The 25,629-nt window shown below is 42.8% G+C and overlaps 1 protein-coding gene across 1 annotated transcript in view; it reads right to left on the bottom strand.

Annotated features, from left to right (window-relative positions):
- FLT1 (fms related receptor tyrosine kinase 1) overlaps positions 1-25,629 on the bottom strand; it is a 202,752-nt gene that overhangs the window by 153,547 nt on the left and 23,576 nt on the right. The window contains exons 2-3 of the mRNA XM_064275298.1: positions 22,993-23,089; positions 22,054-22,280 (exon numbers count right to left, since the gene is read on the bottom strand). Coding sequence (XP_064131368.1) covers positions 22,054-22,280; positions 22,993-23,089 — 324 coding nt within the window. The remainder of the gene's footprint in view (positions 1-22,053; positions 22,281-22,992; positions 23,090-25,629) is intronic.

Here is a 25,629-nt window from a genome sequence, read left to right as displayed (position 1 = left end):
TAAAGGTGGGTATGATTTTAATTTCTTGAGAATGAAAGGGAAAACAATAAGAAAAGAATTAACCAATCCCATGAAGAACTGAGTTTTCATACCACGTGTGTTATGGACCACGCACATAGCTCAAGGAGAGTTTGTTGACTGATGAAACATCACATTTGAAATACGGATGGAAAAAGGAAAAGAGACACGTTTTTCACTGACTTATATTGTCTACTAAAAAAAGCCTTTGAGAATTCAAAACAGAGTTTTGAAGCAACCACAAGAAAGCTGCAGCGACTGTACTAATATCAGGCAAAACAGACAAAAATGTTACTAGAGATAAAAGGAGGCATTTTATAGTGATAAAAGGATCGATCCACCAGGAAGATACAATTATAAGCATATCTGCACCTAACAACAGAGCACTAAAATATGTGAAGCAAAAACTATCAAAAATGAAGAGAAAAATAGATAATTCAACGATAAGTTGGAGACTTCAATACCCCACTTTCAATAATGAATAGAACTGGGCAGAAAATCAACAAGAAAATATATGACTTGAACGTGAGAAACTAACCAGACCTAAAATACATTTATCATCTATAGAACATTTCATTCAATAATATCAAAATATACATTCATCTCAAGTGCAATGAATATTCTAAAGGACAGACGATATGCTAGGCCATAAAACACGTCTCAATAAAATTAAAAGGCAAGAAGTAACACAAAGTATGTTCTCTGGCCACCACAGAATGAAATGAGAAATCAGTAACAGAAAGAAATCTGGAAAACTCACACATGTGGAAATTAACACACTCCTAAATAACCAAAGAGTCAAAGAAATCAAAAGGGAAACTAGAAAATACTTTGAGATGAATGAGAATGAAAGCATGACATAACAAAACTTTTGGGATCCAGCTAGAGGGAAATTTATAGCCATAAGTACTATATACGTAGCCCTTGGGTTACAAGTAAGATCCGTTCCCAAGTCTGTCTTGAAGTGGAATCTGTAGGTAAGTCAGAACAGATGCATTCGGTTCTTATTTAGCGTCCGTTAGTCAGATGTTTGTCTTAGTATATGGTATATATTTTCCCTATCTATGCTATAAAACCTTTCTATGCGTATAAAACCCTTAAGAACCTTCCAAACTTGGCTATGTTTTCTAGAGCATCACAAAGTAGTATGTGCATTCGTGATTACGAGCCATTGTATTTAACTCATTATGGCAGTCTGTACTTAAGTACAAGTTGTCCATAAGCTGGACGTCCATAACCCAGGGACTGCCTGTATTAAAAAGAAAGAAAAAAATATTTTAAATTAATAACCTAACCTTTCACCGAAAGACAATGGGAAAAGAAGACCAAATTAAACCTAAATCAAGCAGAAGGAAGGAAATAACAGAAAAATTAGAGCAAAAATTAATGAAATAGAGAATAGAAAAATAACAGAGAAAATCCATGAAACCAAAACCTGGTTGTTTGAAAACATCAACAAAATTGATAAGACTTCAGCTACACTGACCAAGGAAAAAACAAGAGAACTCAAATTACTAGAATGAGAAGTGAAGCAGGTGACATTACTACTGACATTAAAGAAATAAAGAGGATTATAAGAGGAAGCTATGAACAACTATATGCCAATAAGGTAGGTAAATGGACAAATTCCTAGAAGCTAATTCAAGAAGAAATAGACTATCTGAGTAGATCTACAAAGAGAGACAGAATTAGTAATCAAAAAACTATCTACAAAGTAAAGTCCAGGCCCAGGTGGCTTCATTGATGAATTCCATCAAATATTTAAAGAAGAACTAATACGAATTCAGAAACCCTGGTGGCGTAGTGGTTAAGTGCTATGGCTGCTAACCAAGAGGTAGGCAGTTCAAATCCACCAGGCGCTCCTTGGAAACTCTATCGGGCAGTTCTACTCTGTCCTATAGGGTCGCTATGAGGCGCTCCTTGGAAAGTCTATCAGGCAGTTCTACTCTGTCCTATAGGGTCGCTATGAGTCGGAATGGCTCGACAGCAGTGGGTTTAATGTGGATTCTTCACAAACTCTTCAAAAAAAGAGAAACTCATTTAAAACCAGACAAAGAAAGACATTACAAGAAAACAAGACTACAGACCAGTATCTTTTTATGAAAATGGATGCAAAAATCCTAACAAAATACTAGCATACTCAATCCTGCATCATATAAAAAGAATTACATACCATGATCAAGTGGTATTTCTCTCAGGCATACAAGGTTGGTTTAACATTTGAAAATAACTTGATATAATATGCAATACCACTAGAAAAAATACAAAAACAAAAACAAAACAACTACACGATCATCTCAATAAACTCAAAGTATTTGGCAAAGCCAATACCTTCCATGACAAAAACACACAATGAACTGGGAATAGAAGGGGACATCCTCACCTTAATAACAGGCATCTACACTGCTAACAGAATACTTCATGGTCAAAGAATGAACACTTTCTCCCTAAGATTGGGAACAAGACAAGGATATCTGCTCTCATTTCTTCTGTTCAACATTGTAGAGCGGTGCTAACCAGGGCAATTAGGCAAGAAAAATAAATAAAAGACATTGAGATTGGAAAGGAAGAAGTAAAACTATTTCTATTCACAGATGACATGATCTTATACATAGAAAATCCTAGGAAACCCACTAAAAAGCTATTAGAACTAACAAATGAGTTCAGCATGATTGCAGCAGATATGATCAAAATATGCAGAAGTCAATTGTATTTCTATACCCTTGCAATGGACAATCTGAAAATGAAATTAAGAAAAAAATCCCATTTACAATAGCAAAAAAGGAATAAAATATTTAGGAATAAACGTATCCCAAAAAGTGCAAAACTTATGCTCTGAAAACTACAAAACGCTGTTGAAAGAAATGATAGAAAATCTAAAAGAATAATTTTAAAAAAAGCCAAGTTTATGAAGCAGAAGGTTCGTTAAGGTGGCAAGACTTCCCAAGTTGATCTAGAGATTCAATTCGATCCGCATCAGAATCCCAGCTAGATCCTTTGCATATATGGACGAATTGATTCTAAACTTCACGTGGAGTTGCAAAGGACTCAGAATAGCTAAAACTATCTTGGAGAAGAAGAAGAGAGTTGGAGGACTTACACGTCCCAATTTCAAAATTTACTACTAAAACTACAAAGCAACAGTAATCACAGCAGTGTGGAACAGGCATAAGGACAGACATACAGGTCAATGAAATAGACTCTAGAGTCCAGAAATAAACCCATGTGGCTATGGTCAACTGATTTTTCACAAGAGTACCAAGACCATTCAATGGGGAAAGAGTAGTCTTTTTAACAAATGTGCTGGAACACACATGAATTTGGATCCTTACTTGACATTATATACAAAAATGAATTCAAAGATCTAAGACCTAAATGTAGGAGCTAAAACTACAAAACCCTTAGAAGAGACTATAAGGATAAATCTTCATGAATTCATATTTGACAGTAGATTCTTAGATATGGCAACATAAGCATGATCCATGGTGGGGGACAGATAAGCTGAACTTCATTACAATTAAAAACTTTTGTGATTCAAAGTACGCTCTCAACAAAGTCAAAAGAACCCACAGAATGGGAGAAAACATTTGCAAATTATATACTGGATAAGGGACTTGTATCTAAAATATAAAAAGAACATTACAGCACAACAATAAAAAAAAACAAATAATCCAATTTAAAAATAGGCAAAGGGGTTGAATAGACATTTCTCCAAAGAAGATATACAAACGGTCAGTAAGCACATGAAAAGATGCTCAACATCATTAGTCACCAGGGAAAAGCAAATCAAAACCACAATGAGATACGACTTCCACTAGGATGACTGTTATAAATTAGAACTCTCATACACAGCTTGTCATTTTGAGTCAGACACTGCTGGTGGGAATATAATATGGTGCTGTCGCTTTGGAAAACAGTTTGACGGCTCCTCAAATGATTAAACACAGAGTTACCATATGACCCAGGCATCTACTCAAGAAAAATGAAAACATATGTCCGTCCAAACACCTGTGCATGAATGTTTATGGCAATATTCGTAATAGGCAAAAGGCGGAAAGAACCCAAAGGTCCATGAACTGATAAAAGGATAAAGAGAATGTGATCCATCCATTCCATGGAATATTATTCAGTCATAAAAATGAATGAAGTACTGATACATGCTACAACGTGGATCAATGTTGAAAACATGCTAAATGAAGGAAACCAGTCACAAAGACCACATTTTATATGATTCCATTTAAATGAAATGCCCAGAACAGGCAACTCTGTAGAGGCAGAAGGTAGATTCGTACCTGCTTATGACCGAGGGATAAGAGGCGACAGCTAATGGGTATGGGGTTTCTTTCTCAGGTGATGAAAAAGTTTTAAAATTGTGGTGATGGTTGCACGTATTTGTGATTATATTAAAACAGCAACACTGAATTGTACATTGTAGTGGGCGAAGAGTATGGTATGGGAATTATGTATCCATAAAGCTTTTATTTAAGCAAACAACACGGAGCTTTGGGCTTTCTTAGAAATGCTGACCCACTGTTTTCTAAGCTGGAATGGTTCTTGGAGACTATCCAGGACAAGCTCCTCATCTTATGGGTCCTTGCAGCCCCCGCACGTCCCCACCTCCCCATATCCAGGCAGGCCTCTCACATGGAATTTTCACCTGTGACCAAGTCATCAGGATTGTAAAGACATGCTTCGGTTCACCATGGGCAGCCCCAGGTCAGCGGGGGAGCATAAGTAAAACATCTCTGCCTCCATCTAGAGGGGAACTTCCTTGACTGCTGTGTCTGTGGATCACAGTCCCTACAGAGTGTGCAATTTATCACTTCCTAGTGAGTTACCCTGGTTATCTAAGAGAATATCATAAAACCCTCAACTGAAATTTACCACCAAGCCTAAAAATATGGCAACTTTCGCTACTATGGCTGACAGTTAACCAGACTCAAACGATGACAAATCTCACGGAAGCTGACCTAGAGAGGCTCACTTGCCAGTTTTTGCCACCCAGATGGAAACCTATAACTTCCACATATGTTTTTCTTCGAGCAAGGTAAACAAAGTCATCGTGTTTCAAATCCCACAGATACTTTCCTAAAAAATTATTGTCTGTGTGGTACAAAATAAAAAAAGAAAATCTAAATAAACAGAAAAACATCCCATGTTCACGAATCAGAAGATTTAATTAAGAAGGCAAGACTTCCCTGGGTGATCTAGAGATTCAATGCAATTCCTATCAGAATCCTAGTTAGATCATTTGCAGAAATGGGCAAGCTGATTCTAAAATTCATATGGAATTGCAAGGGACGCAGAGGAGCCAAAACAATCTTGAAAAAGAAGAAAGTTGGAGGATTGTAATCTTCAGAGCTCTTTCTAAAAAAGGCTTTCCCTGCCACCTACCTTTCCTCAGAAGACACAGGTGCAGTTTCCCCTCGTCTTTTGGAGCCCCGTTGCCTCACTTGTAAGAACAGATTAAATAGCAAGAGAAGAGAAAAGAAATTGTGTTGGGAAGAGAGAAGAAAACAAGGACAATCGTTCAGTCTCTCTTCCACTTGCACTATGAATAAGCTCTTGAAATTTGGGTGCCTAGCAGCAGAGGCTCAAGAAAATCACCCATCTCAACTACTGTCTACCATTGGCTGCCACATGGCACACAGGCAACAGAAGTCTATGAAGGGATCAGCTGAAGCAAGAAAACCATGGAAAAGGACCTACTACGAATGAGGCACTATGGAGGATGAAAAGAAGCACAAGGTGTGGTTCATGCATTAGAGGTTCTTACAGTCTTGCTGCCCGGACAACGCACACCTCACACACACAGAACCACTCACGTCGATTAGAGGAAAATTAAGTGCAGACCTCTGTAAAAAACTCACAGATAAGGCACCAGTCAAGAAATCAAAAGACGCATTGCATTGGGCAAATCTGCTGCAAAAGACCTCTTTAAAGTGTTGAAAAGCAAAGATGTCACCTTGAAAACTAAGGTGTGCTTGACCCAGCCATGGTGGTTTCAATTGCCTCTTAATGGATGTGAAAGCTGGATGATAAATAAAGAAGACTGAAGAAGAATTGATGCCTCTGAATTGTGGTGTTGCAGAAGAATATTGAATATACCACGGACTGCCAAAAGAACGGACAAATCTGTCTTGGAAGAAGTACAACCAGAATAATCCTTATAAGCAAGGATGGCGAGACTGTGTCTCACATACTTTGGACAGGTTATCAGGAGGGATCAGTCCCTGGAGAAGGACATCATGCTTGGTAAGATACAGGGTCAGTGAAAAAGAGGAAGACCCTCCATAAGACAGACTGACACAGTAGCTACAAGAATGGGCTTATGCATAACAACAGTTGTGAGGATGGCACAGGACTGGGCAGTGTTTCGTTCTGTTGTACATGGGGTATTTATGAGATGGAACTGACTTGATGGCACCTAACAACAATAAGCCACCAGTAACTAATGACTGAAATAAGAGTGGAACATAAAAGTGGAATACCGGACAGATAGTAAACTCAACTAGATGGTCAGGCTAAGGACAGGAAAGAAGGTCGCAGGCTTTCTGTGCTCCTCAGAACAGTGCTCACTGGGTGTTCAGACAAAGCTGGTTGGTTGATTTTCACGTTCCCCTACCAGACGAATAAATAACCTCAGTCAGATCTCCAGACTGATTAACCGTTGTTGTTGTTAGGTACCGCCGAGTCTGTTCTGACTCACAACGGCCCTATGTACAAGGAAACACTGCCCAGTCCTGCACCACCCTCACAATTGTTGCTATGTCTGAGCCCATTGTTGTAGACACTGTGTCAAGCTTTCTCACTGAGGGTCTTCCTCTTTTTCAATGACCATCTGCTTTAACCAAGCATAATGTCCTTCTCTGGGGACTGGTCCCTCCTGATAACATGTCCAAAGTACGTAACACGAAGTCTCGCTGTCCTTGCTTCTACGGGGCATCCTGGTTGTATTTTTCCAAGACAGATATGTTCATTCTTCTGGAAGTCCATGGTATATTCAACATTCTTTGTCAACACCATAATTCAAAGGCATCAACTCTTCAGTCTTCGTTATTGTTAAGCTTTCACATGCATATGAGGTGATTGAAAATACCACGGCTTGGTTTCGGTGCACCTTAGTCCTCAAAGTGACATCTTTGCTTTTTAACACTTTAAAGAGGCTGAGGCATCTCAAAAGGAAAGAAAAGGAAGGGAAGAGAAGACAAACAAATGAAGGAGAAAGGAAAGAAATAAGCAAGAGTTTCCAATGGACCACTATAGCTCTTTCTTCTACTGTCAAGATTCCTGGTCATGTCCTAAACATTATTATTTCCACAGTTGCCAGTGAGTCCCAAAGTTTTAAAACTGTTAAGGGATTTTTAAGATGCCCTAATTTTACCCTTCATGGTATTGTTGAGGAAACTGAGGCCCAGAGAGGCGAGACCTTTCCACAAGCACAGGAAAAATACTGCTGACCCCAAACAGGATTCAGGTTTCCTGGCTGCTAGTCCAGTGCCTTCTCTGGCCCTGACACAGTGAACGACTCAGGAGTCAATTATACCTTCAATGACAACACCCAGTGGGGGAAATGATGACACATAGGCAAGGGTACCGTGAAGCCTTCTGACAGAACTTAGAAATGTGAAACAACAGACTGAGAAGTAATGCTCACTATTTAAATCAAGCTAGAGTCGTCGATTCCTCTGCTGAGCTCTCTCTGCTATAAGGTGCTGGGGACTGTTTGGAATCTCTGTGATAGCCACCTCAGAATCAAGAGCAGTCACGCAGAGCAAGTCCTGTATCATGAAGCCCTGGTGGCACAATGGTTAAGAGCTTGGCTGCTAACTGAAAGGTTGATGGTTCAAACCTACATAGTGGCTCCGTGGGAGAAAGACCTGGCAATGTGCTTCTTTAAAGATTACAGCCAAGAAAACCATATGGGGCAGTTCTACTCTGTCATATAGGGTTGCTATAAGCTGGAAGTGACTCAACAGCACTGAACAACAACAGAATTGAGATTTCTTCCAAGGGTGAACCACGCTCAAGTTCAAAGGTGCTTGGTCACACTCGTCTCCAGCTGGGACACTGGCTTCTCCTAGACAGCAATTTCAAAACTTTCCATAAGAAGAATGCTTCCTTCATAGTCATACGTAGTAGGGAATCTCGAGCCAGGGTTTCTTTTGAGGCCCTGAAACTGATGACCCGTGCAACCACGGAACTCCCTGGGTCTCAGTACCTCATCCATGAAACACAACATGCACTGTCTTATTCCCAAACTCATGATTTGTTATGCATTCTTTTCACACGTTCCCACTGACATCCAGAGGAGGCAAATGAGTGGAGAGGCTAAATGTGGAACAGGAGGAGTGGAGGCCATTGAGAATGGGTGGCCACGTTTGAAGGGGCAGTCCCCGTGTGCTCCAGCCAACGTTGTCACGTGCGAGTACAGGCCAATGCGGAAAAGGCAAGTAGAAAACCAGATTTTTATGTGGACTCTTCCAATGATTAAATATTGGCAACCAAAACCTCTGTGCCTGCCAATCAAAGTATGTGCCAACTGCCTACAGAGTAAGGAGCCCTGATCAAAGCACCCAAAGGGTGGTTCAAATCCACCAGCCACTCCGTGGGAGAAAGATGTGGCAGTCTGCTTTTGGAAACCCTATGGGGCAGTTCTACTCTCTGTCCTATAGGGTGACTATGAGTCGGAATTGACTTGACAGCAACGAGTTTGGACTACAGTTTGCAACTCTGTCCCTCCCCGATTATGCACTGCACACAAAGCTCTGGGGTAGAAACCCGGGCAAGGACGTGCTGGAGAAAGCAGGGGTTTTGGAATCAATCAGACCTGGGCACAAAGGTTGACTTGGTCACTTACAAAGTATGTGACCTTGAGCAAGTTATTGAATTCCTCCAACTTTTCTGTAAAAGGAGACTAATAAAGCAACTTATCTCATTGGGTTGTTCTGAAGATTAAATGAGATGATATATGATATATGTAAGCCTGAGAGCCAAAAAACCAAACCAAACCCAGTGCTAGCAAGTTGATTTCTGACTCATAGTGACCTGACAGTCTGAGATAGCCTGAGATAGATTTCAATAAACGGTAGTGATATCTTCCAGGCACTCATCAAATCTCAGCAGTGGAAAGGCACCGCAGTACCATCTAGTCCAATCTCAACAAGTAAGCAACTGTCCTATACCTGAATACCTAGATGCATGGGAAACTCACCACCTCCCAAGACAGATCACTCCACTTTTGGATAGCACCAGTTGGTAGAAAGTGTCTCCTTAAGTCAAGTGCTCAGCTGCTAATTGAAAGGTCTGCCGTTCGAACCCATCAGCCGCTCCTCAGGAGTAAGATGTGGCCGTAATCTTTACAGGAGCTGACTGCCACATCTTTCTCCCACAGAGAGGTTGATAGGTTCTAGCTGCCAACCTTTCTGTTAGCGGCCAAGTGCTTAACCGCTGCACCACCAGGGCTCCTTATATTATCTACATATAACATCTCATTTAATCTTCTAACAACCCCAGGAAGTTTTACTCTTTTCATTTTCCAGATAAAGAAACCAAGGCTCGGAAGATGATAACGATGGCAACAATAGTAGTAGCAGTAACGGTGAACACTCCCATGGCGTTTACTGCATGCCAGACACTGTTCTAAAGGCTTTATATACATGGACTCCGGACTATGAGACATGGTTAAGGGCAAGAACTTTGTTACCTTCTCTGCAGTGCACTAGTTACAAGACCAACGGCAAGCTTCTTAACCTCTTTGTAAAATGGAGATGAACATGATAGCACTACTTTGTAAGGTTGTTATGAGGACGAAATCATTAACATACGTAAAATGCTTAGAACAGTGCCCAGCACAGAGGAAGACCTATTGAAATGTTAACCATTACCCTTAACAACCAATTTGTCCAGTCAAAGACCTAGCTAGTGTCAGAACTGATATTTGAGCCCAATCTGATGCCCAGATCATGTTGTTTTAACTATAGTTTATTAATTAGTATTTGATAAGGAAGGAAGGAAGGGTGAGGTGTTGATTGCTTTAGCAAGTCGCTGATTTTGAATAACACATTTAACCAAGGTAACTGCCAACAAAACCCAGCAAAAATGGATCAAATGACAAATTTTAGACAGTAAAGTTAAACGGTAGGACATCATAGCTGCAAGAACCTTAAAGATCAAAACAAATCAGCTAGCTCTTCATTTCCAGACAGGGTAGGTATTTCATTATTGTTTTTAAAGGAAGTTATAGAATGTCAGAAGCTTAAAGCCTTTTCAACTTAAGGGAATTTCTCTGGAAAAGGCCCTTGCTCATTTTTCTTCAGGGATTACTTGAAGCAGATTTTTTTAAATCCTTAAAACCACAAAGTCTTGATCCACTATTTTTTTTTTCACACTTCCTGATTACAGGGAGAAGAAGAGAGGATGTGGTCAATTTTATTGCCTTTGGATGTCTGCCATCTTGAGATTCCATATGTCTACCCCAATCATAAGCTTTTCAAAGTCTTAAGTTGTGTTCAAGTGGCTGTTTCAAGACTATGCTCACTCTGAGAATTTTTGAGTATTTATGTAGCTCTACTAAATGACTGCTGATGTTCAGTCATTTTGTCACTACCAAGGTCTAGCAATGTGGCCCTACAGAGGTGGCATGCCTGAATTCTCTGCTATGGAGCCCAGGCATCCTCAGGAAGGGTTCTCCCTTAGGAAACGGCCTGAACTGTTTGGCAGGTACCATCAAGTGCCCAAGATGAAATTCCCAGAAACATGCTAGGTGAACAGAAGATCTGGGGCAGGGGCTAAAGAAAGAAGATTCGTGGTTCCTGACTGCCAACAAATCCACCAAGACAAGTGGCTTCTGTCTGTCACATGTAGGTGGTTCCTATTGCTGCGGTCCCGTGGTTGATGTCTAATGAAACAAACGTTTCTGGAAGGGAAATGCGAAATAGCAGGGCTTAAGGATACCAAGGATGCCTTCCACCAAATTTTCATGAAGCCGGAAAGGAGAATGGCTAAGAGTTCAGCTCCTCTTCACTACACTCTGGCCATGTGGTCCTAATCAGCTGTCCCCCAGTGAGAAATAGAATGGATAATCTCCTTCATGCTTCAGCCCTAGAGGGAGCACAGAGCCAGGCTGTGCAAGCGGCTGTTTCCCAAGAAAAAATCTGCAATTCCAATCAACAATGTCAGCAACATATTTTTAAATCTGAGGAATATTCATTTTCCCTCTTTTACAACTTCATCAAAATGCGCAAAAAAAAAAAAAAAAGTCCAGCCAAAGCCTAACCTTGTACTAGATTTCTGACCAAGCTGTATGGAGAGACAAGTCATAAAATTCCTAAGAATTCTTTATAGAACATCATACTGCAAATGTGGAACAGCCCCAGACAGCTGCCACTCAGGAAATCCACCTGGGTTTCCAGATGTGCGGTCCGAAGCCTGAGAGCCCAAACAGTGTTCAGCCCAGCATGTCCATCACGTAATGACAAGGCGAGAATAACAAACAAGCCTGTCACCCAACCTGTCTACAGCTACCTCGCTTTCTGGTGAGGCAAGGTGATCTTAGCAAGTTGTCTTCTCTACCCACTACGGGCTCAAGTGACTACTAGACAACCAGAGACCAAAACTTTGGAAACCAATTCTTCCTGGAATATTCATGCTAGAGAAAACACAAGTTTCAGAAAAACAAATGGAAGGAGCCACAAGTTAGGGTCAGAGGTGAAATGAGTAAGGGGAAGGGAGAACGTTGCATGCTAAAAACTGAAATGCAAAACTCCAGACATTAACCAAGCAACACTAGACACTGCCAAAGAATTCGGTCAACTAATGTGGCTAAGAGTTTTATTTCTTTCTTTTTCAATAGATTTTTTTCTGCTTAGAAAATATCAACTGTTTTAGCCAGTTTTCCTTCATAGGAGAACTTCGATGAATGCAAAGGGTATTTTCTCTTAAATGCTTTTCTCACAAAATTATGACACTGATTCCGTCGACATGTTCTAGAGACTCTGGAAATCTGTTTGGGCATAAGATGCGCTCTCTGCCACCACAGTTCTGGCGCTGCAAGATGTGGTCTGAGGAGGCTACCAGGCCATCCACAGCAGTAACTCCTCCTTTTCAGGTTAAGAGAAAGGGCTAGCAACCTGGGTACACTCCCACCTCACAAGAGTCATCCCATCACCACAGTGGGGAAAATGGAGGCAACAAGGCTTCTGGGAGTCAGTCTGCTGGAGGCTACTGTCTTCACTGCCGGCCCTACTTGTTTGAATGGTTGTGTCTCTTGCACTTGCCATACTAGTATGGCAGATTGGGCAATAAGCCACCAACTGCTCCACCACCACCCAACCAAGCACTGCTGACTGAGCACCTTCTGTGAGCACCACCTGGGCAGGTATGACGGACAGCAGTGTGGGAACAGAGCACCTGTGCTCCACAGGACATGAGTGGAGGGAGGTTCTCATTGAAGACTACTAAAGGAGAGCTAAACTGTGCTACACTCCTTGGTGCTAACTTTTGCAGGGCTTGCTTTCGAACAATAACACATTCATTCTTTAAAAAATAATTCTTTATTCTTTAAAAAATGAAAAAAAGGAAGCCTGTGCATTTTTAAATATTCACAAATGTATTGTGAATCACAGTCCTAGAAGATAACTTAAACAACCACCACCAGCTGCTACTGAGTCAGTTCTGACTCATGGCAACCCCATGTGTGTTTCGGTAGAATTGCACTCTATAGGGTTTTCAATGGCTGGTTTTTGAGAAGTAGATCAGTAGGCCTTTCTTCCAAGGTGCCACTGGACGGACTCGGGCTGCCAAGTTTTCGGTCAGCATCTGAGTGCACTAACCATCTGCACCAACCATGGGCTGCAGAAAGTGACTACAGGAATTCAAAATTACAGGACTCCATGACTTTGCTCTTCATGCCTGCCCCAGAACAAACGGCAGGGCCATGCATCTAGCACGTGTGTGATAAACACCTGCACACAGACCATCTGCTGACGGAACCTCCTGGGTCAGCCTTACTTGTGGGAAACCCACTTCGGGAAGGAGGTGAATGGAGTTCACAGCAGCGCCCCCACATCCACGAGAGGAGAGGGGTCCTTTCACAGCCCAGTTCCCTCCAAGCCTCAGTTGTCATGTGCCGTCAGGTAGATTCCCACTCATAGCAACACCATGTGACAGAGTAGAACAGCCACACAGGGTTTTCTAGGCTGCAGTCTTCACAGGGGCAGATCACCAGGTCTTTCTCCCATGGAGCAGCTGGGGGGGTTCGAACCGCTGGCCTTTCGGTTAGCAGCTGAGTGCTTAACCATTGCACCACCAGGGCTCCTTTCTGTTTCAGTAGTGGTGCACAAAAACGCCATAGTGTTTACAATTGGCACTGTTTTGCTAAATAAAAAGTACGGATACCGCCTACCCTGGTAACATTGAAGCTGTTTATGCAGAGTTCTACAGTAAGAAATACACTCTACATCAGAGCCACTGAACAGACACGTGATATGTACACCATACCTTGGAAACCCTAGGAGGCAGTGCTTTCTGTCCTATAGGGTCACCAAGAGTTGGAGTTGACTCGACAGCAACGAGTTTCAGGGGTCTGGCCCCATCCCCAATCTGGTTTGTCACTGTATTAACTCTGGGAATTGTATGCAAGTCACAGAGGCTGTATTCGCATATACAAAGCTGAAGAAATAACACCAACTCGGCTTTTCTCAGAGATAATTATGTAAACGCTGTTAAGAAAATCTAAAGCACTATTCAAATACATGCGCTGAATCCTTCTCAGACTTCCTGGGCTGTTAGAATTTTTTTTTTTTTGGTGATCAAAACCAAACCAAACCAAACCTGTTGCCGTCGAGTCGATTCCAACTCACAGTGAACCTATAAAAACTAAAAAACCAAACCCAGTGCTGTCAAGTCGATTCCGACTCATAGCGACCCTATAGGACAGAGTAGAACTATCCGGTAGAGTTTCCAAGGAGCGCCTGGTGGGTTCGAACTGCTGACCCTCTGGTTAGCATTCGTTGCGCTTAACCACTGTGCCACCAGGGACCCTATAGGACAGAGTAAAACTGCCCGGTAGGGTTTCCAAGGCTGTAATCTTTATGGAAGGAGACTGCCACATCCTTCTCCCGAAGAGCAACTGGTGGGTTCGAACAGCTGACCTTTTGGCTAGCAGCCAAGCGTGAAACCATTGTGCCACCAGGGCTCCTCCTTGTTTTGTGATAGGTATATACATAAAGGAACGCTGGTGGCACAACAGTTAAGCACTCGGCTGCTAACTGAACGGTTGGCCGCTGGAGCTCACCCAGTGCCTCAGTGAGAGAAAGACCTGGTGATCTGCTCCGGCAAAGACTACAGCCTAAGAAACCCTGAGGGGCAGTTGTACTCGTCACACAGGATCGCTATGAATCAAAATCGACTTTACGGCACCTAACAACAATATATGTAACAAAACGTTTGCCCGTTCAACATTCTTCACCTGTACAATTCAGTGACACTGGTTATGTTCATCACGTTGTACCGCCATCTTCTCTGTCCAGTTCCAAGAATTTCTATCACCCTTAGAAGCTCAGACTGTTAGAATTTTTACTTGTTCAAGGTTCCCTAGTGAGGTAGAGCTTTGCCACTAAATACAATTACATGAAGAATTTTTTCCCAGAATATGTGGGCTGTTAACTTTTCTACTTCTTTTCCGCTGTAGTCCCAGTATATCTGAAAAGTTTTCTACCTTGAATTAAGCTGTTACACCAATCTCCTCAGTTTTTTGCATGTAGGAGAACCAGTGGGGGAGGGGTTCTGTTATGAAAATGCCCCAACCTATTCGCTTTAAAGGATTCCTGGTTAAGAGCTTTTCTTACAGTCTCAACCCATATACTGTAATGATAATTTCAGCGAAGGCCTCTAACTTATAACCAGTAAAAAACAGTGGCCATGGAGTTGATTCTGACTCATGGTGACCCCATTTGTGCCACAGTAGAACTGTGCTCCATAAGGTTTTCAGTGGCTGACTTTTGCAAGCAGATCACCAGGCCTTTCCTTCTGAGGTGCCTCTGGATGGTCTGAGTGCCTTAAGGGTTTGCAGTACCTGGGGACAAGTTTACTCTTTGAGAGCTTTAAATTACTTAATGGACTCCAGCTGCCAACTGTTCAGAGTACATCAACCATTTGCACCACTCCAGGACTCTGATCCTCTCATTTATAGACAGGCTTTAAAAAAACCCAAACCTGAGGTCACTGAATCGATTCTGACTCATAGTGACTCATAAGACATGGCAGAACTGCTCCATAGGGTCTTCTAGGCTGTAATCTCTACAGAAGCAGGTCTTTCTCCTGAGGAGCAGCTGATGGGTTCGAACCATTGCGCCACCAGGGCTCCTTAGGTCTTAGCTAAGGTCGATTTCTTGTTTACCCCAGAGGAACAAAGAAAAATTGTGAAGTCCTTTTTCTCTCTCTAAAGGGGATGCACACCACCTGACGTGACCATGTGTCTACAACTTTCGTTTTGTTTTAAAACTAGCACAAAATTAGAAAGCGCTTTACAGTTTTGTTTGTTTTTTTCTGACCCAGAATACTGTAACTCTACTAGCGGAGTTGATTCATTTTCACAATACTCATTCACAACTATTTGTTGAGACCAAGCCAAGGGTCCATCAGGAGAGGATGACGATTACGTGTTTGCATAAATATAGTTTGGTGGGACAAAGCTCCACCAGGCTATGGGACCAGGAACAAGTTGCCCAGTTGCCCCCACCAGAATTCAAGGCCATCGCTTTGACTCCTCCCCCTGCCTAGGCCCACCCCGACATCTAGTCACCAAGGACTGAATCCCTCAACTCCATCAGTTTCTCCAAGAACCCAAAAAACCCACTGCCGTCAAGTTGATTCCGACTCATAGCGACCCTATAGGACAGAGTAGAACTGCTCCATAGAGTTTCCAAGGAGTGCCTGGAGGATTTGAACTGCCGACCTCTTGGTTAGCAGCCGTAGCACTAAACCACTACACCACGAGGGTTTCCTCTCCAAGAACACAGTCTTTGAAATAGACAATTTTCTAACGTCCAACCAACTTGTGCAGGAACTACAATTAACTTTGGCCACCATCTCTCCTGCCCGCACACCACAGCAGCCCCTTATCTGGGCCTCCCTGCCTCAGTCTCCCTGCCTCAGTCTCCCACCTTGATCTCTTTTCCCCACTGCCAAGTCCAGCCCAAGCCAGCTGCTGCCGAGTTGACTCTGACTCCTGGAGACCCCATGTGTGTCATAGCAGAACTGTGCTCCATAGGGTTTTCAGTGTCTGATCTTTCGGAAGTAGACTGCCAGGCCTTCCTTCCACGGTGCCTGTGGGTGGACTTGTACTACCGACCTCTGACTCCTTTCCCCACTGCAGCCACTGAGAATCTGAAGGGAAAACCTGACCACCTGACTCTGTTGCTACAACTTCTCCACAGCTCCCCACTGACCTCGCTGTGAACTGCATCAGTTCCTTCACGTGTAAAACGGACCGAATAATGGTTCACTGGATTGTTGTTAGAACTAAACAGCGTAAGATATTAACAAAATTATTTGTTTAAATAAAAAAAGAAATAGAGGAATGTAAGAAGTTGTTTTATTAATGGTAATTGTAGTTTACCAAAAGGAAGCCCTGTTGGTGTAACAGCTAAGTGCTGGGCTGCTAACTGAAAGGTCAGCTGTTCAAACCCACCAGCCTCTCCTGGGCCGGGGGGCGGGGGGCAGAGTGGGGGAACCTGGTGATCTGCTCCCATAAAGATTTCAGCCTTGGAAACCCTATGGGGCAGTTCTACTCTGAGTGGGAATTGACCCCACAGCAATGACTAGTTCACCCAACAATTAAATAATTAAATGAAGCCATTGAATACAATTACTTGAATAATTAATTTGATTCAAAGCCTTCTGTCAGCAGCCAGGTGGATTTACACAAGCTGTAACTGATGCTTTGCACACTACGTATCAGCAGTCACGTCCACGGCAGCGCTCCGGCGGCGACTGTGCCTGTACACAGCAGGCGCTCAGTAATATCCAAGTACCCGTCTGCCCACAGTTCACATATGCTGGATCTGGCATTCTGTAGACATTGCCCATTGCCACTGAGTCAATTCTAACTCATAGTGACCCTATAGGACAGAGTGGGACTGCCCCATAGGGTTTCCAAGGCTGTAATCTTTACGGAGGCAGACTACCACATTCTTCCCCCTCAGCGCAGTTGGTGGGTTCAAGCCGTCCACCTCTCGATGAGCAGCCAAGCATTTTAACCACTTCGCCATCAGGGCTCCTTCTGACAAAGCTTTACAGCCTTGATTCTCCTGCTCAGAAGCCTATCAGACTACAAATCTGCCGTTTCCAAAGATGTGTCTAATACATAGAAAACCAAGATGAAATGCCAATACTTCTGCAGATGCTTCATCATGGGCAGGAATTCTCCAAACAGAGTAACACCTTCTAAAGAAAACATTCAACAACAAAAAATAAATGATGACCAGTTACTACCCAGTGAGTAATCAAAGCCGTGTATTAGGAAATGGTCAGAAGTTTAGTAATTCCACAGACAATCCTCCAAGTCATCAGAGGCAAGTTTTGTGCCCCTAAACTTCAGTCTGTCATGTGGCTAAGTGTTCAGTGAAGATGAACACGTGAGACCAGATTTTTTCAGCGAGACAATTAATAAAATAATGAAAGCAGGAATTGCACAAAATGTTGGGATCTTTGGAAAGGTTATAGTTGCTTAATGCATTAATCACAGCTACCTTGGACTTATTATAGTAAGTTGTGATTATGAAGCCAATATCATTTTTCCAGGAAATAGACAACAAAATCAGGGTTACTATTCAGAATAAATACAGTTACAGGCATATAGCACACATTTGTTCCCTAATATTTGATGGTTAAATTTTTACACAAGTAAGATTCAGGAGGCTCATCTATGACTATTATAATTGATTCAAACATCTTTTAGTATTAGTACTATTAAAAATAATCAGTCTCTATATCTCCCAGCAATTTTTCCCCATGAGCTCATATAATATTGATACCATTTATATATATTCCATAATCACACCCTATGAAACGTGATTAATACATTTTGCAATCCTTCCTTCTTCAAGAACCAACTGTCTTTGAAACAGACAGTTTCCTCATGGCCAACCAACTGGTGCAGGAATTTTGAGATACTGGGACTTGTAACTTCATGCCCATGTTTGTGGATTATAACAGTAGAACAGACATAGTGAATACATGATATATTAGCCACTACTCTCCCCTCCCAATCCCATAGCAGACATCAATAATCAATCACAGCACTCTTTCCCACTATGCTTGGAATTTATCCTCAATGTCATTCCAACAGTGTTCTGCATGGCCCTTGTTAATCAGTTCGTTTATTCCTTTTAAAAGTATTACTGAGTTCTACTATGTTCCAGGCACAGTACAAGGCAGGCATATCAAAGGTAAAAGTAATCAAGAGAGATATAGACCTTTACAATAACCCTATTTCTTCTTCCTTTCTTTTTTTTCCTTAGTGCCTCATAACCACTCAATTATGTTGTTTTCTCTCAGTCAGGGGACAGAATGGGTGTGCAAAGAACAGGTGTGGAAGGCATATTCTATTAAGGGATGTTCTACATACTGTGGGGTCTCTAGGGGTGCGCACAGGTGATGTTCTCAGGGTTTAGATTAGCAACTGACTTGATACCCCAAATAAGGGTTATTTGCCATATAGGTTCTGTTGCAGAGTTGAAGTGAAAATAATTCTAGATCGCTAAGCATCCGTTTTCTCTCTTGTCATAAACTGTGATGAAGGCAGATGGGTTCTGCAGTCCCTCCCTCCTGGCTCCACAATCCCATGATGTCTGCCGAGTGCTGTAGGAGCCAGAGGTGGAAATGGCTGAACTTGCTGCTGTTGTTGCTGATGCGTGCCCTCGACCTGATGGCGACTCAGTGACCCTGCAGAACAGCAGAGAACTGGCCCATAGCGTCTGCTAGGCTGTAATCCTTACCAGAGCAGATCGCCAGGTCTTCCCACTGGTGAGGTGCTGGGTGGGTTTCAAACTGCTGACTGAGCACTTAACCACTGCGCCACCAGGGCTCCCTTAGCTGAACATTACCCCATTGCCGTCGAATTGATTCTGACTCATAGTGACCCTATACTGCAGGTAAACCAAAACCAAACCCATTGTCGTCCAGGTGATTCTGACTCACAGTGATCCTACAGGACAGAGTAGAACTGCCCCATAGGGTCTCGAAGGAGTGGTTGGTGGGCTCGAATTGCCAACCCTTTTATTAGCAGTTGAGCTCTTAACCACTGTGCCACCAAGGCTCCTTAGCAGCAGTACTTACACACTTAAGTCTTTGATTCACAAGCCAGGCTTTAATAAGCGCAGGAGAGGAAGTTTTATGGGAATTTTAATATGAATGAATTTTTCTTCCACTCTCCTAGAGAGGCAAGAATACAAGTGCTTTCTTTCCTCTTCAAGTGCTGGGGAGTACATAATCTATGAGGTGGAACTAGAAACAAAGGGCGGACCGCTGAGTATGTGACTTTTTCTACCACTACCAAGCTTCTGTCTTCTTTCTCTCTGATTTGCAAAACTACCTCTGTGAAATCTCTCTTCTAATTCTGCCCCTTAACCACTCCGCCTCATTTCCTGCCCACACGCATTCTTCCTTCCTGTAGATGTGGGCAAGGAGCCCCAGGGTGGTACAAACAGTTACGCACTCAATTACCAGCCGAAAGGTTGGCCATTTGAACCCACACAGAGGCACCTCGGAAGACAGGCCTGGCAATTTGCTTCAAAAAAATCAGCCTTGGAAAACCCTGTGGAGCACAGTTCTACTCTGATGCACATGGGGTTGCCATGAGCCGGAATCAACTCGACGACAACTAGCGATAACAACACAGACCTGAGCAAGCAAAGTTCCCTGGTCTACCACCTGCTGTTACTTCTGACAGGGCTGACGGCATTCTTGTGACGGTAACTGCTTGGAACTTGTCACTGACAGTTATCTAACCAAAAAACCAAACGTGTTGCTTTCGAGTCAATTCCGGCTCACAGGGATCCTACAGGACAGAGTAGAACTGCCCCGTAGGGTTTCCAGGGCTGTAATCCTTATGGAAGCAGACTGCCACATCTTTCTCCCTCGGAGAGCTGATGGGTTCAAACTGCCAACCTTTCAGTTAGCAGCTGAGTGCTTAACCACTGTGCCACCAGGGCTCCATTCGACAGTTATCTACCCCGTTGGAAAAGTGCAAAGTGTAAGAGCAAGAATTTGGAAGAGCAGGGAAATAAAAGTGTTTCACTAAAAATTAGGATAAGAACTGGCAAATGCAGAGAGACTGAAGTTCATTAGGGGTTACTTTGGGCAGGTGATAGAGTGGGAAAAGGGGGTATTGCTTAAGGGGCGCTGAGCTTCTAATAAGGGTGATGGAAACATCTGGAAAAAGATACTGACAATGGTGACGACAGGGTGACTGCAATTAGCGCCACAGAATTGTACATTTAAAAATGGCCAAAATGTTTTGTCACATATATTCCACCACAATACAATTAAAAAAAATTTTTTTAATAAATTAGGATGTTGTTGTTAGGTGCCGTTGAATCAGTTCTGACTCAAAGCAGCCCTACAGGACAGAGTAGAAATGCCCCATAGGGTTTCCTAGGATTTGAACTGCTAACCTTTTGGTTAGCAGGTGACCTCTTATCCACTACACAATGAGGGCTCCATAAATTAGGATAAGAGTTAAAAAGATGTTACCGTCGATAGCAAATAAGTGTCTCCTAAGATTAATCCTCAACTGAGTAACCACATTTCTGCTCGGGTAAAGCACTATCTAGTTGCCTTATTTTAAAAATCAAAAAAGAATCCCCCTTAAAAATTCTGTTTGGCTGCCTCCAATGTAAAGACCCCTTCTTTAAAGCCACCAGGGGGTAGGCCCACAGTGTGTATCTCGGCTCTTGATGCTGACTGTGGGCTGTTTTGTTTTCTTTTTAGCTTGATTTCGTGTCTGAGGTGCCTACTAACTTCAGCTTATGTTCCTTAAAGCCTCATTGGCTGTGCTTTTTTGGTTTCTGGTTTTCCCCTCCATACGTTGTGAAAATTGGCTGGAACTACACAACAGAGAACAAGATGATAGGCCAGTGTTCTCTCATTCGTTCTCAGGGATCTCCTCCTGTTTTTCAAAGTATACAGTTTTAAGGATTTTGTGCCTCTTTCTTCCGAATATCACTTCATTTGTTCATTCTCCAAGCGGGGGAGAGGGAAATAGTACCATGAAAATTATTACTGCAAAATGATTTATTTTTTATCTTTTGTCCTTTTCGCTACAACAACGGTACGTGCCAGCTCTTACGTAATGATAATATTTGACTAATGAACATGAACTAATACAACTTCGTCAATTGGAACCAATTTTGTAATAACGAAGAACCATTAACATCATTACATTTATTAATTTAGTAGGAAAAAACTCAGTATTTTACCACCCAGCATATAAGAGAATGCAGGTGTGTAAAAAGACCAAAAAGACAAAAAAACCTTGTATTCTCTTTTGGGGTTCTCGGTAATTAAGAAACAGAACTAAAATTTTGTCACTCATTATATTCATCTAGCTACGTGTCTGGCACGATTCTCACTGCTGCAGACACAGCAGGAACAAAACCGACCCTCAGGTTGACACCAAAGAAACACATTAAAAATGCTTTCCACAAGTTTCTACCAAAACCCAAACCACTGCTGTTGAGTCGATTCCGACTCTTAGCAGCCCTATAGGACAGAGCAGAACTTCCCCAGAGGGGTTTCAAGGCTGTAATGTCATGGAAGCAGACTTTCTCCCATGGAGTGGCTGGGAGTTCGAACCACCAACCTATCAGCAGCTGAGCACTTAACCACTGCGCCACCAGGGCTCCTTCAAGTTTCTACACCTAGGGTGAAATCTCTTTACTGGTGCATTTCTTTCACACTCGCTAGGAAAGGCACCTTTCAAAAGACTCAGGGTGCGGCGGCAAACAAAACTTAGAAAAATGGAAGTCTTACCACTAATAAATATATAGATCTTGGACTCTGTTCCCGTCTTCTTTGAAGCAAGTTTTGATAAGTATTTGCAGCTATAGAACCCAGTGTGGTTTGCCTGAGCTGCGTTCAAGGTCAAAGTGCTGCAGAACTGTTGGCCATTCTTCCCACAGGCTGACTCGGCGATGCTCAGCTTTTTGCTTTCCGTACTCACCAGGTCTGGCACAGACCACGAAAGGGCTGCATTCCCCCTGCGATCACAGAGAAGGAAACAAAACGCAATTATGCCTGAGGACCAGGGCTCAGCACCAGTCAGCCCCCAACTCATGGTGACCCCATGCACAACTGGTCCAGCGACAAGACCATGATGGGTTACAGGTCAGACCACTGCGGTCAATAGGGCGTCCACTGGCTGATTTTCAGAACTGATCATTGGGCCTTCCTTCCTAGTCTGTCTTTGTCTGGAAGCTCCACTGAAACCTGTTCACATCACAGCAACATGCAAGCCTCCACTGACGAGGGACAGTAGCTGTGCGTGAGGTGCAGTGGCTGGGAATCGAACCAGGGTCTGCCTCATGGAAGGTGAGAATTCTACCACTCAACCACCGCTGCCCTCCATTCACTTCATGAGCAAGTGCGATTCCGAGGTCCTTCCCTAAGGGTGGTCATCTTCCTCTTCACAGAAAAGCAGCACATCTAGAAAAGCTTCTAAGCTACACTCAGAATAAGTATGCAGAAAAGTTTGGGGGACCCTTTCCTCCAAGTCCCCCTGAGGGAACGCATTCTCCCGCCTCGGCAGACCACCCTCATTGTGAAGCTGGATACACGTGGTTTGCGTTTTTCAGATCACAGCAGACCGCGGAAGTCACCAGTGCCTCTGTGAGGCGACCTTCCTACTCTGCCAGGGAATTACTTCACCTTGGAAAAGGCAACGGAATTGTTCCCAAACCAACAGTCACTCACCTGCACTTGAGAAACAGCGTCTGGCCCGCCTGCATGACGTGCTGGGTGCCTTTGAGATTCAGTTCAGGACCTTTTAATTTTAAAGCTGAACTAGATCCTGGAAAACAAATTTTAAAAATAGCTTGTTTGAAAATTGCCTTCTCAGCTTTTTTTTTTTTTTTTAAGTTATATCTTTCCATAAAGGTGTATTTTCATCTGTTATTTACTCAGATATGCAAAAAGACACATCTCACACAATTTCGCTTACTTCATGAGTTTTTCTACCTCAAGCCTTACTCACAAATATTTATATAGCCCTTTGCACTAAGTGACCAAAATAATATCCAAAAACCTATTCACCTAGAATGTTAATAGATTCATAAAACCAAAAAACCAAACCTGTTGCCGTTGAGTCGATTTTGACTCATAGTGACCCTACAGGACAGAAAAAAACCGCGCCGTAGCGTTTCCAAGGAGCGCCTGGTGAATATGAACTGCAAACATACTAAGACTATGAAATAACCTATTAAAAACACTCAGGATTAAACATTGCTGTTGTTGGGTACCGTCAAGACCATTTTGACTCATAACAACCCCATGTGACAGAGCAGAGCTGCCCCATAGGGTTTCCTAGGTTGTAATTTTTAAGGGAGCAGATTGCTAGGTCTTTCTCCCAAAGAGCTGCTGGGTGGGTTCGAACTGCCAACCTTTCAGTTAGCAGCTGAGCACTTAACCATTGCACCATAAAAACTCTCAGGATTAAACGTTAGCTTCATCCAAAATACATTTCTGAACTATTTCTACCAGTGTAGGTTATCTGGTTATACAGCCCTGTCTGATCTTTTTTTATGAATTAAAAAAGTACAGACATTTTCCTGGGTTCTAGACCCAGCTCAACCATTAACTGAGCCCTGATATGTTGGGTGATTCATTCCCCTTACGGAACTAGTTTCCTCATCTGGAAAGCTAATTATAGAATTACCACATGCTCAATCAAAATCCGTTTTCGAAGGCATTTGGTTTGTCTTACATCATCTACGCATTCCCTCTATGATGGCACAGTGAAAAGGGAACTCTTTCGCTCTTAATGGGGCATCTGACAAGCACATTTCATGGGGGTTGCCGTGAACCAATGAAAACAAGCTACGTAGGAGTGCTTTAAATCTATAAATCTCTGTGCAACCCAACAATGGCATTCATCCTAGTGACAAGCTGGGTGACCCCGGACAAGTCACCTCTCTCTCTAGAGCACAGTTCTCTCATCTATAAAATGAGAGACTGGACTAGATGACCTTGTATCTCTGACCTTCCAATTCTGACCCTCCCAATCCCATGATTCTTTGAGCCATAGGTGCTATAGAGGTTGACCCTCCCCTGATGCACTTATTGACTAATCAGGATAGAAATCCCTAAGGGTCTTTAGCTCTGTCTCTTCCCCCCCATCCTCCGACCCTTCACTCTTCCCTTTCTTCCTCTCCCTCCTCCTCCTCTTCCTGCTGCTGTCTTTGTTGGGTGCCTGTCCAGTGGATTCCAACTCACAGCAACCCCATGTGACAGAGTACAACTGCTCCATAGGGTCTTCTAGGCTGTTCTCTGTACGGTTTGAATTCACGAGCATAAAAATTTCAGCTTAGGGAAACCTATGCAGAAGTTCTACTCTGTCATATACGATCGCTATGAGTCAGTATCAACTTGAAGGCATACAACAACAATCTTTACAGGGGCAGACTGCCAGCTCTTCCTCCCATGGAGCCAATGGGTGGGTTCCAACTGCCAACCTTCTAGTTAGCAGCCAAGCACTTAACCATTGCACCACCAGGGCACATGATAAGTGCTCAAGATCTCTGAGATCTAGCACAATCACTTCACCCCTCCCCCTTCTCTCAGAAGAATACGTTGTTGGATAAAACAAGTAATTGCAAAAATATTAAATTAACATAATATGCTTTTCTAATGTTGCTGATGACATAAATTAATGTTTTAAAAGTCACTTTTATAAACACTAGGTCCTGGTACCCAATTACCACTAGGGCAAATGGCTCCACATAAGACATCTAAATTAAAGTCTTTGTCTCATACAGATTCAGCCTAGGGGTGCGTTTTCGCCTTAACTTTATGAGTTTCCTGAAGTAACATGGAGCTCAAAATTAGTGATCCACGGGAACGCTACCAGTAACCAGCTGTTGAGTCGACTCTCACTCATGGCGACCCTACAGGGTTTTCAGTGGCTGATTTTTCTGAAGTAGATCACTAGACCTTTCTTTCGAGGTGCCTCTAGGTGGACTCCAGTCTTTTGGTTGGCAGCCAGGCAAGTTAACTGCTCGTACCCCTCCAAAAACTCCCCGGGAACACTAGGTTTTTCTAAACCCACAGCCAACCATCAATAACACCTGCCCTGAAAACTCCCAGGCCAGAATAGTTTCTGTCCTTCTTTATGGCATTGAACTCTGGGGATTTAATTGAGCAAGTGTTCACGTGCTGGAAAAGACACGGCAAAGCTTCCTGTGGAAAATTCTGGCATTACTGCAGATAGCTCTGTGATCTGTGTGGCAGGAGTGAGCTTTCCCATCTAGGAAAGGCCATAGGTCAGAAGCATCTGTGTCCATGATAAGAGGTCAGTCCCACTGCCTGCTATTTTGGTTTCCAAATCTTGATGAA

Source organism: Loxodonta africana, chromosome 23 (genome assembly GCF_030014295.1).
Source record: "Loxodonta africana isolate mLoxAfr1 chromosome 23, mLoxAfr1.hap2, whole genome shotgun sequence".
Lineage (NCBI taxonomy): Eukaryota > Metazoa > Chordata > Mammalia > Proboscidea > Elephantidae > Loxodonta > Loxodonta africana.
The sequence above is the reverse complement of the archived record's forward strand: the minus strand, read 5'-3'. Positions and strand labels throughout refer to the sequence as shown.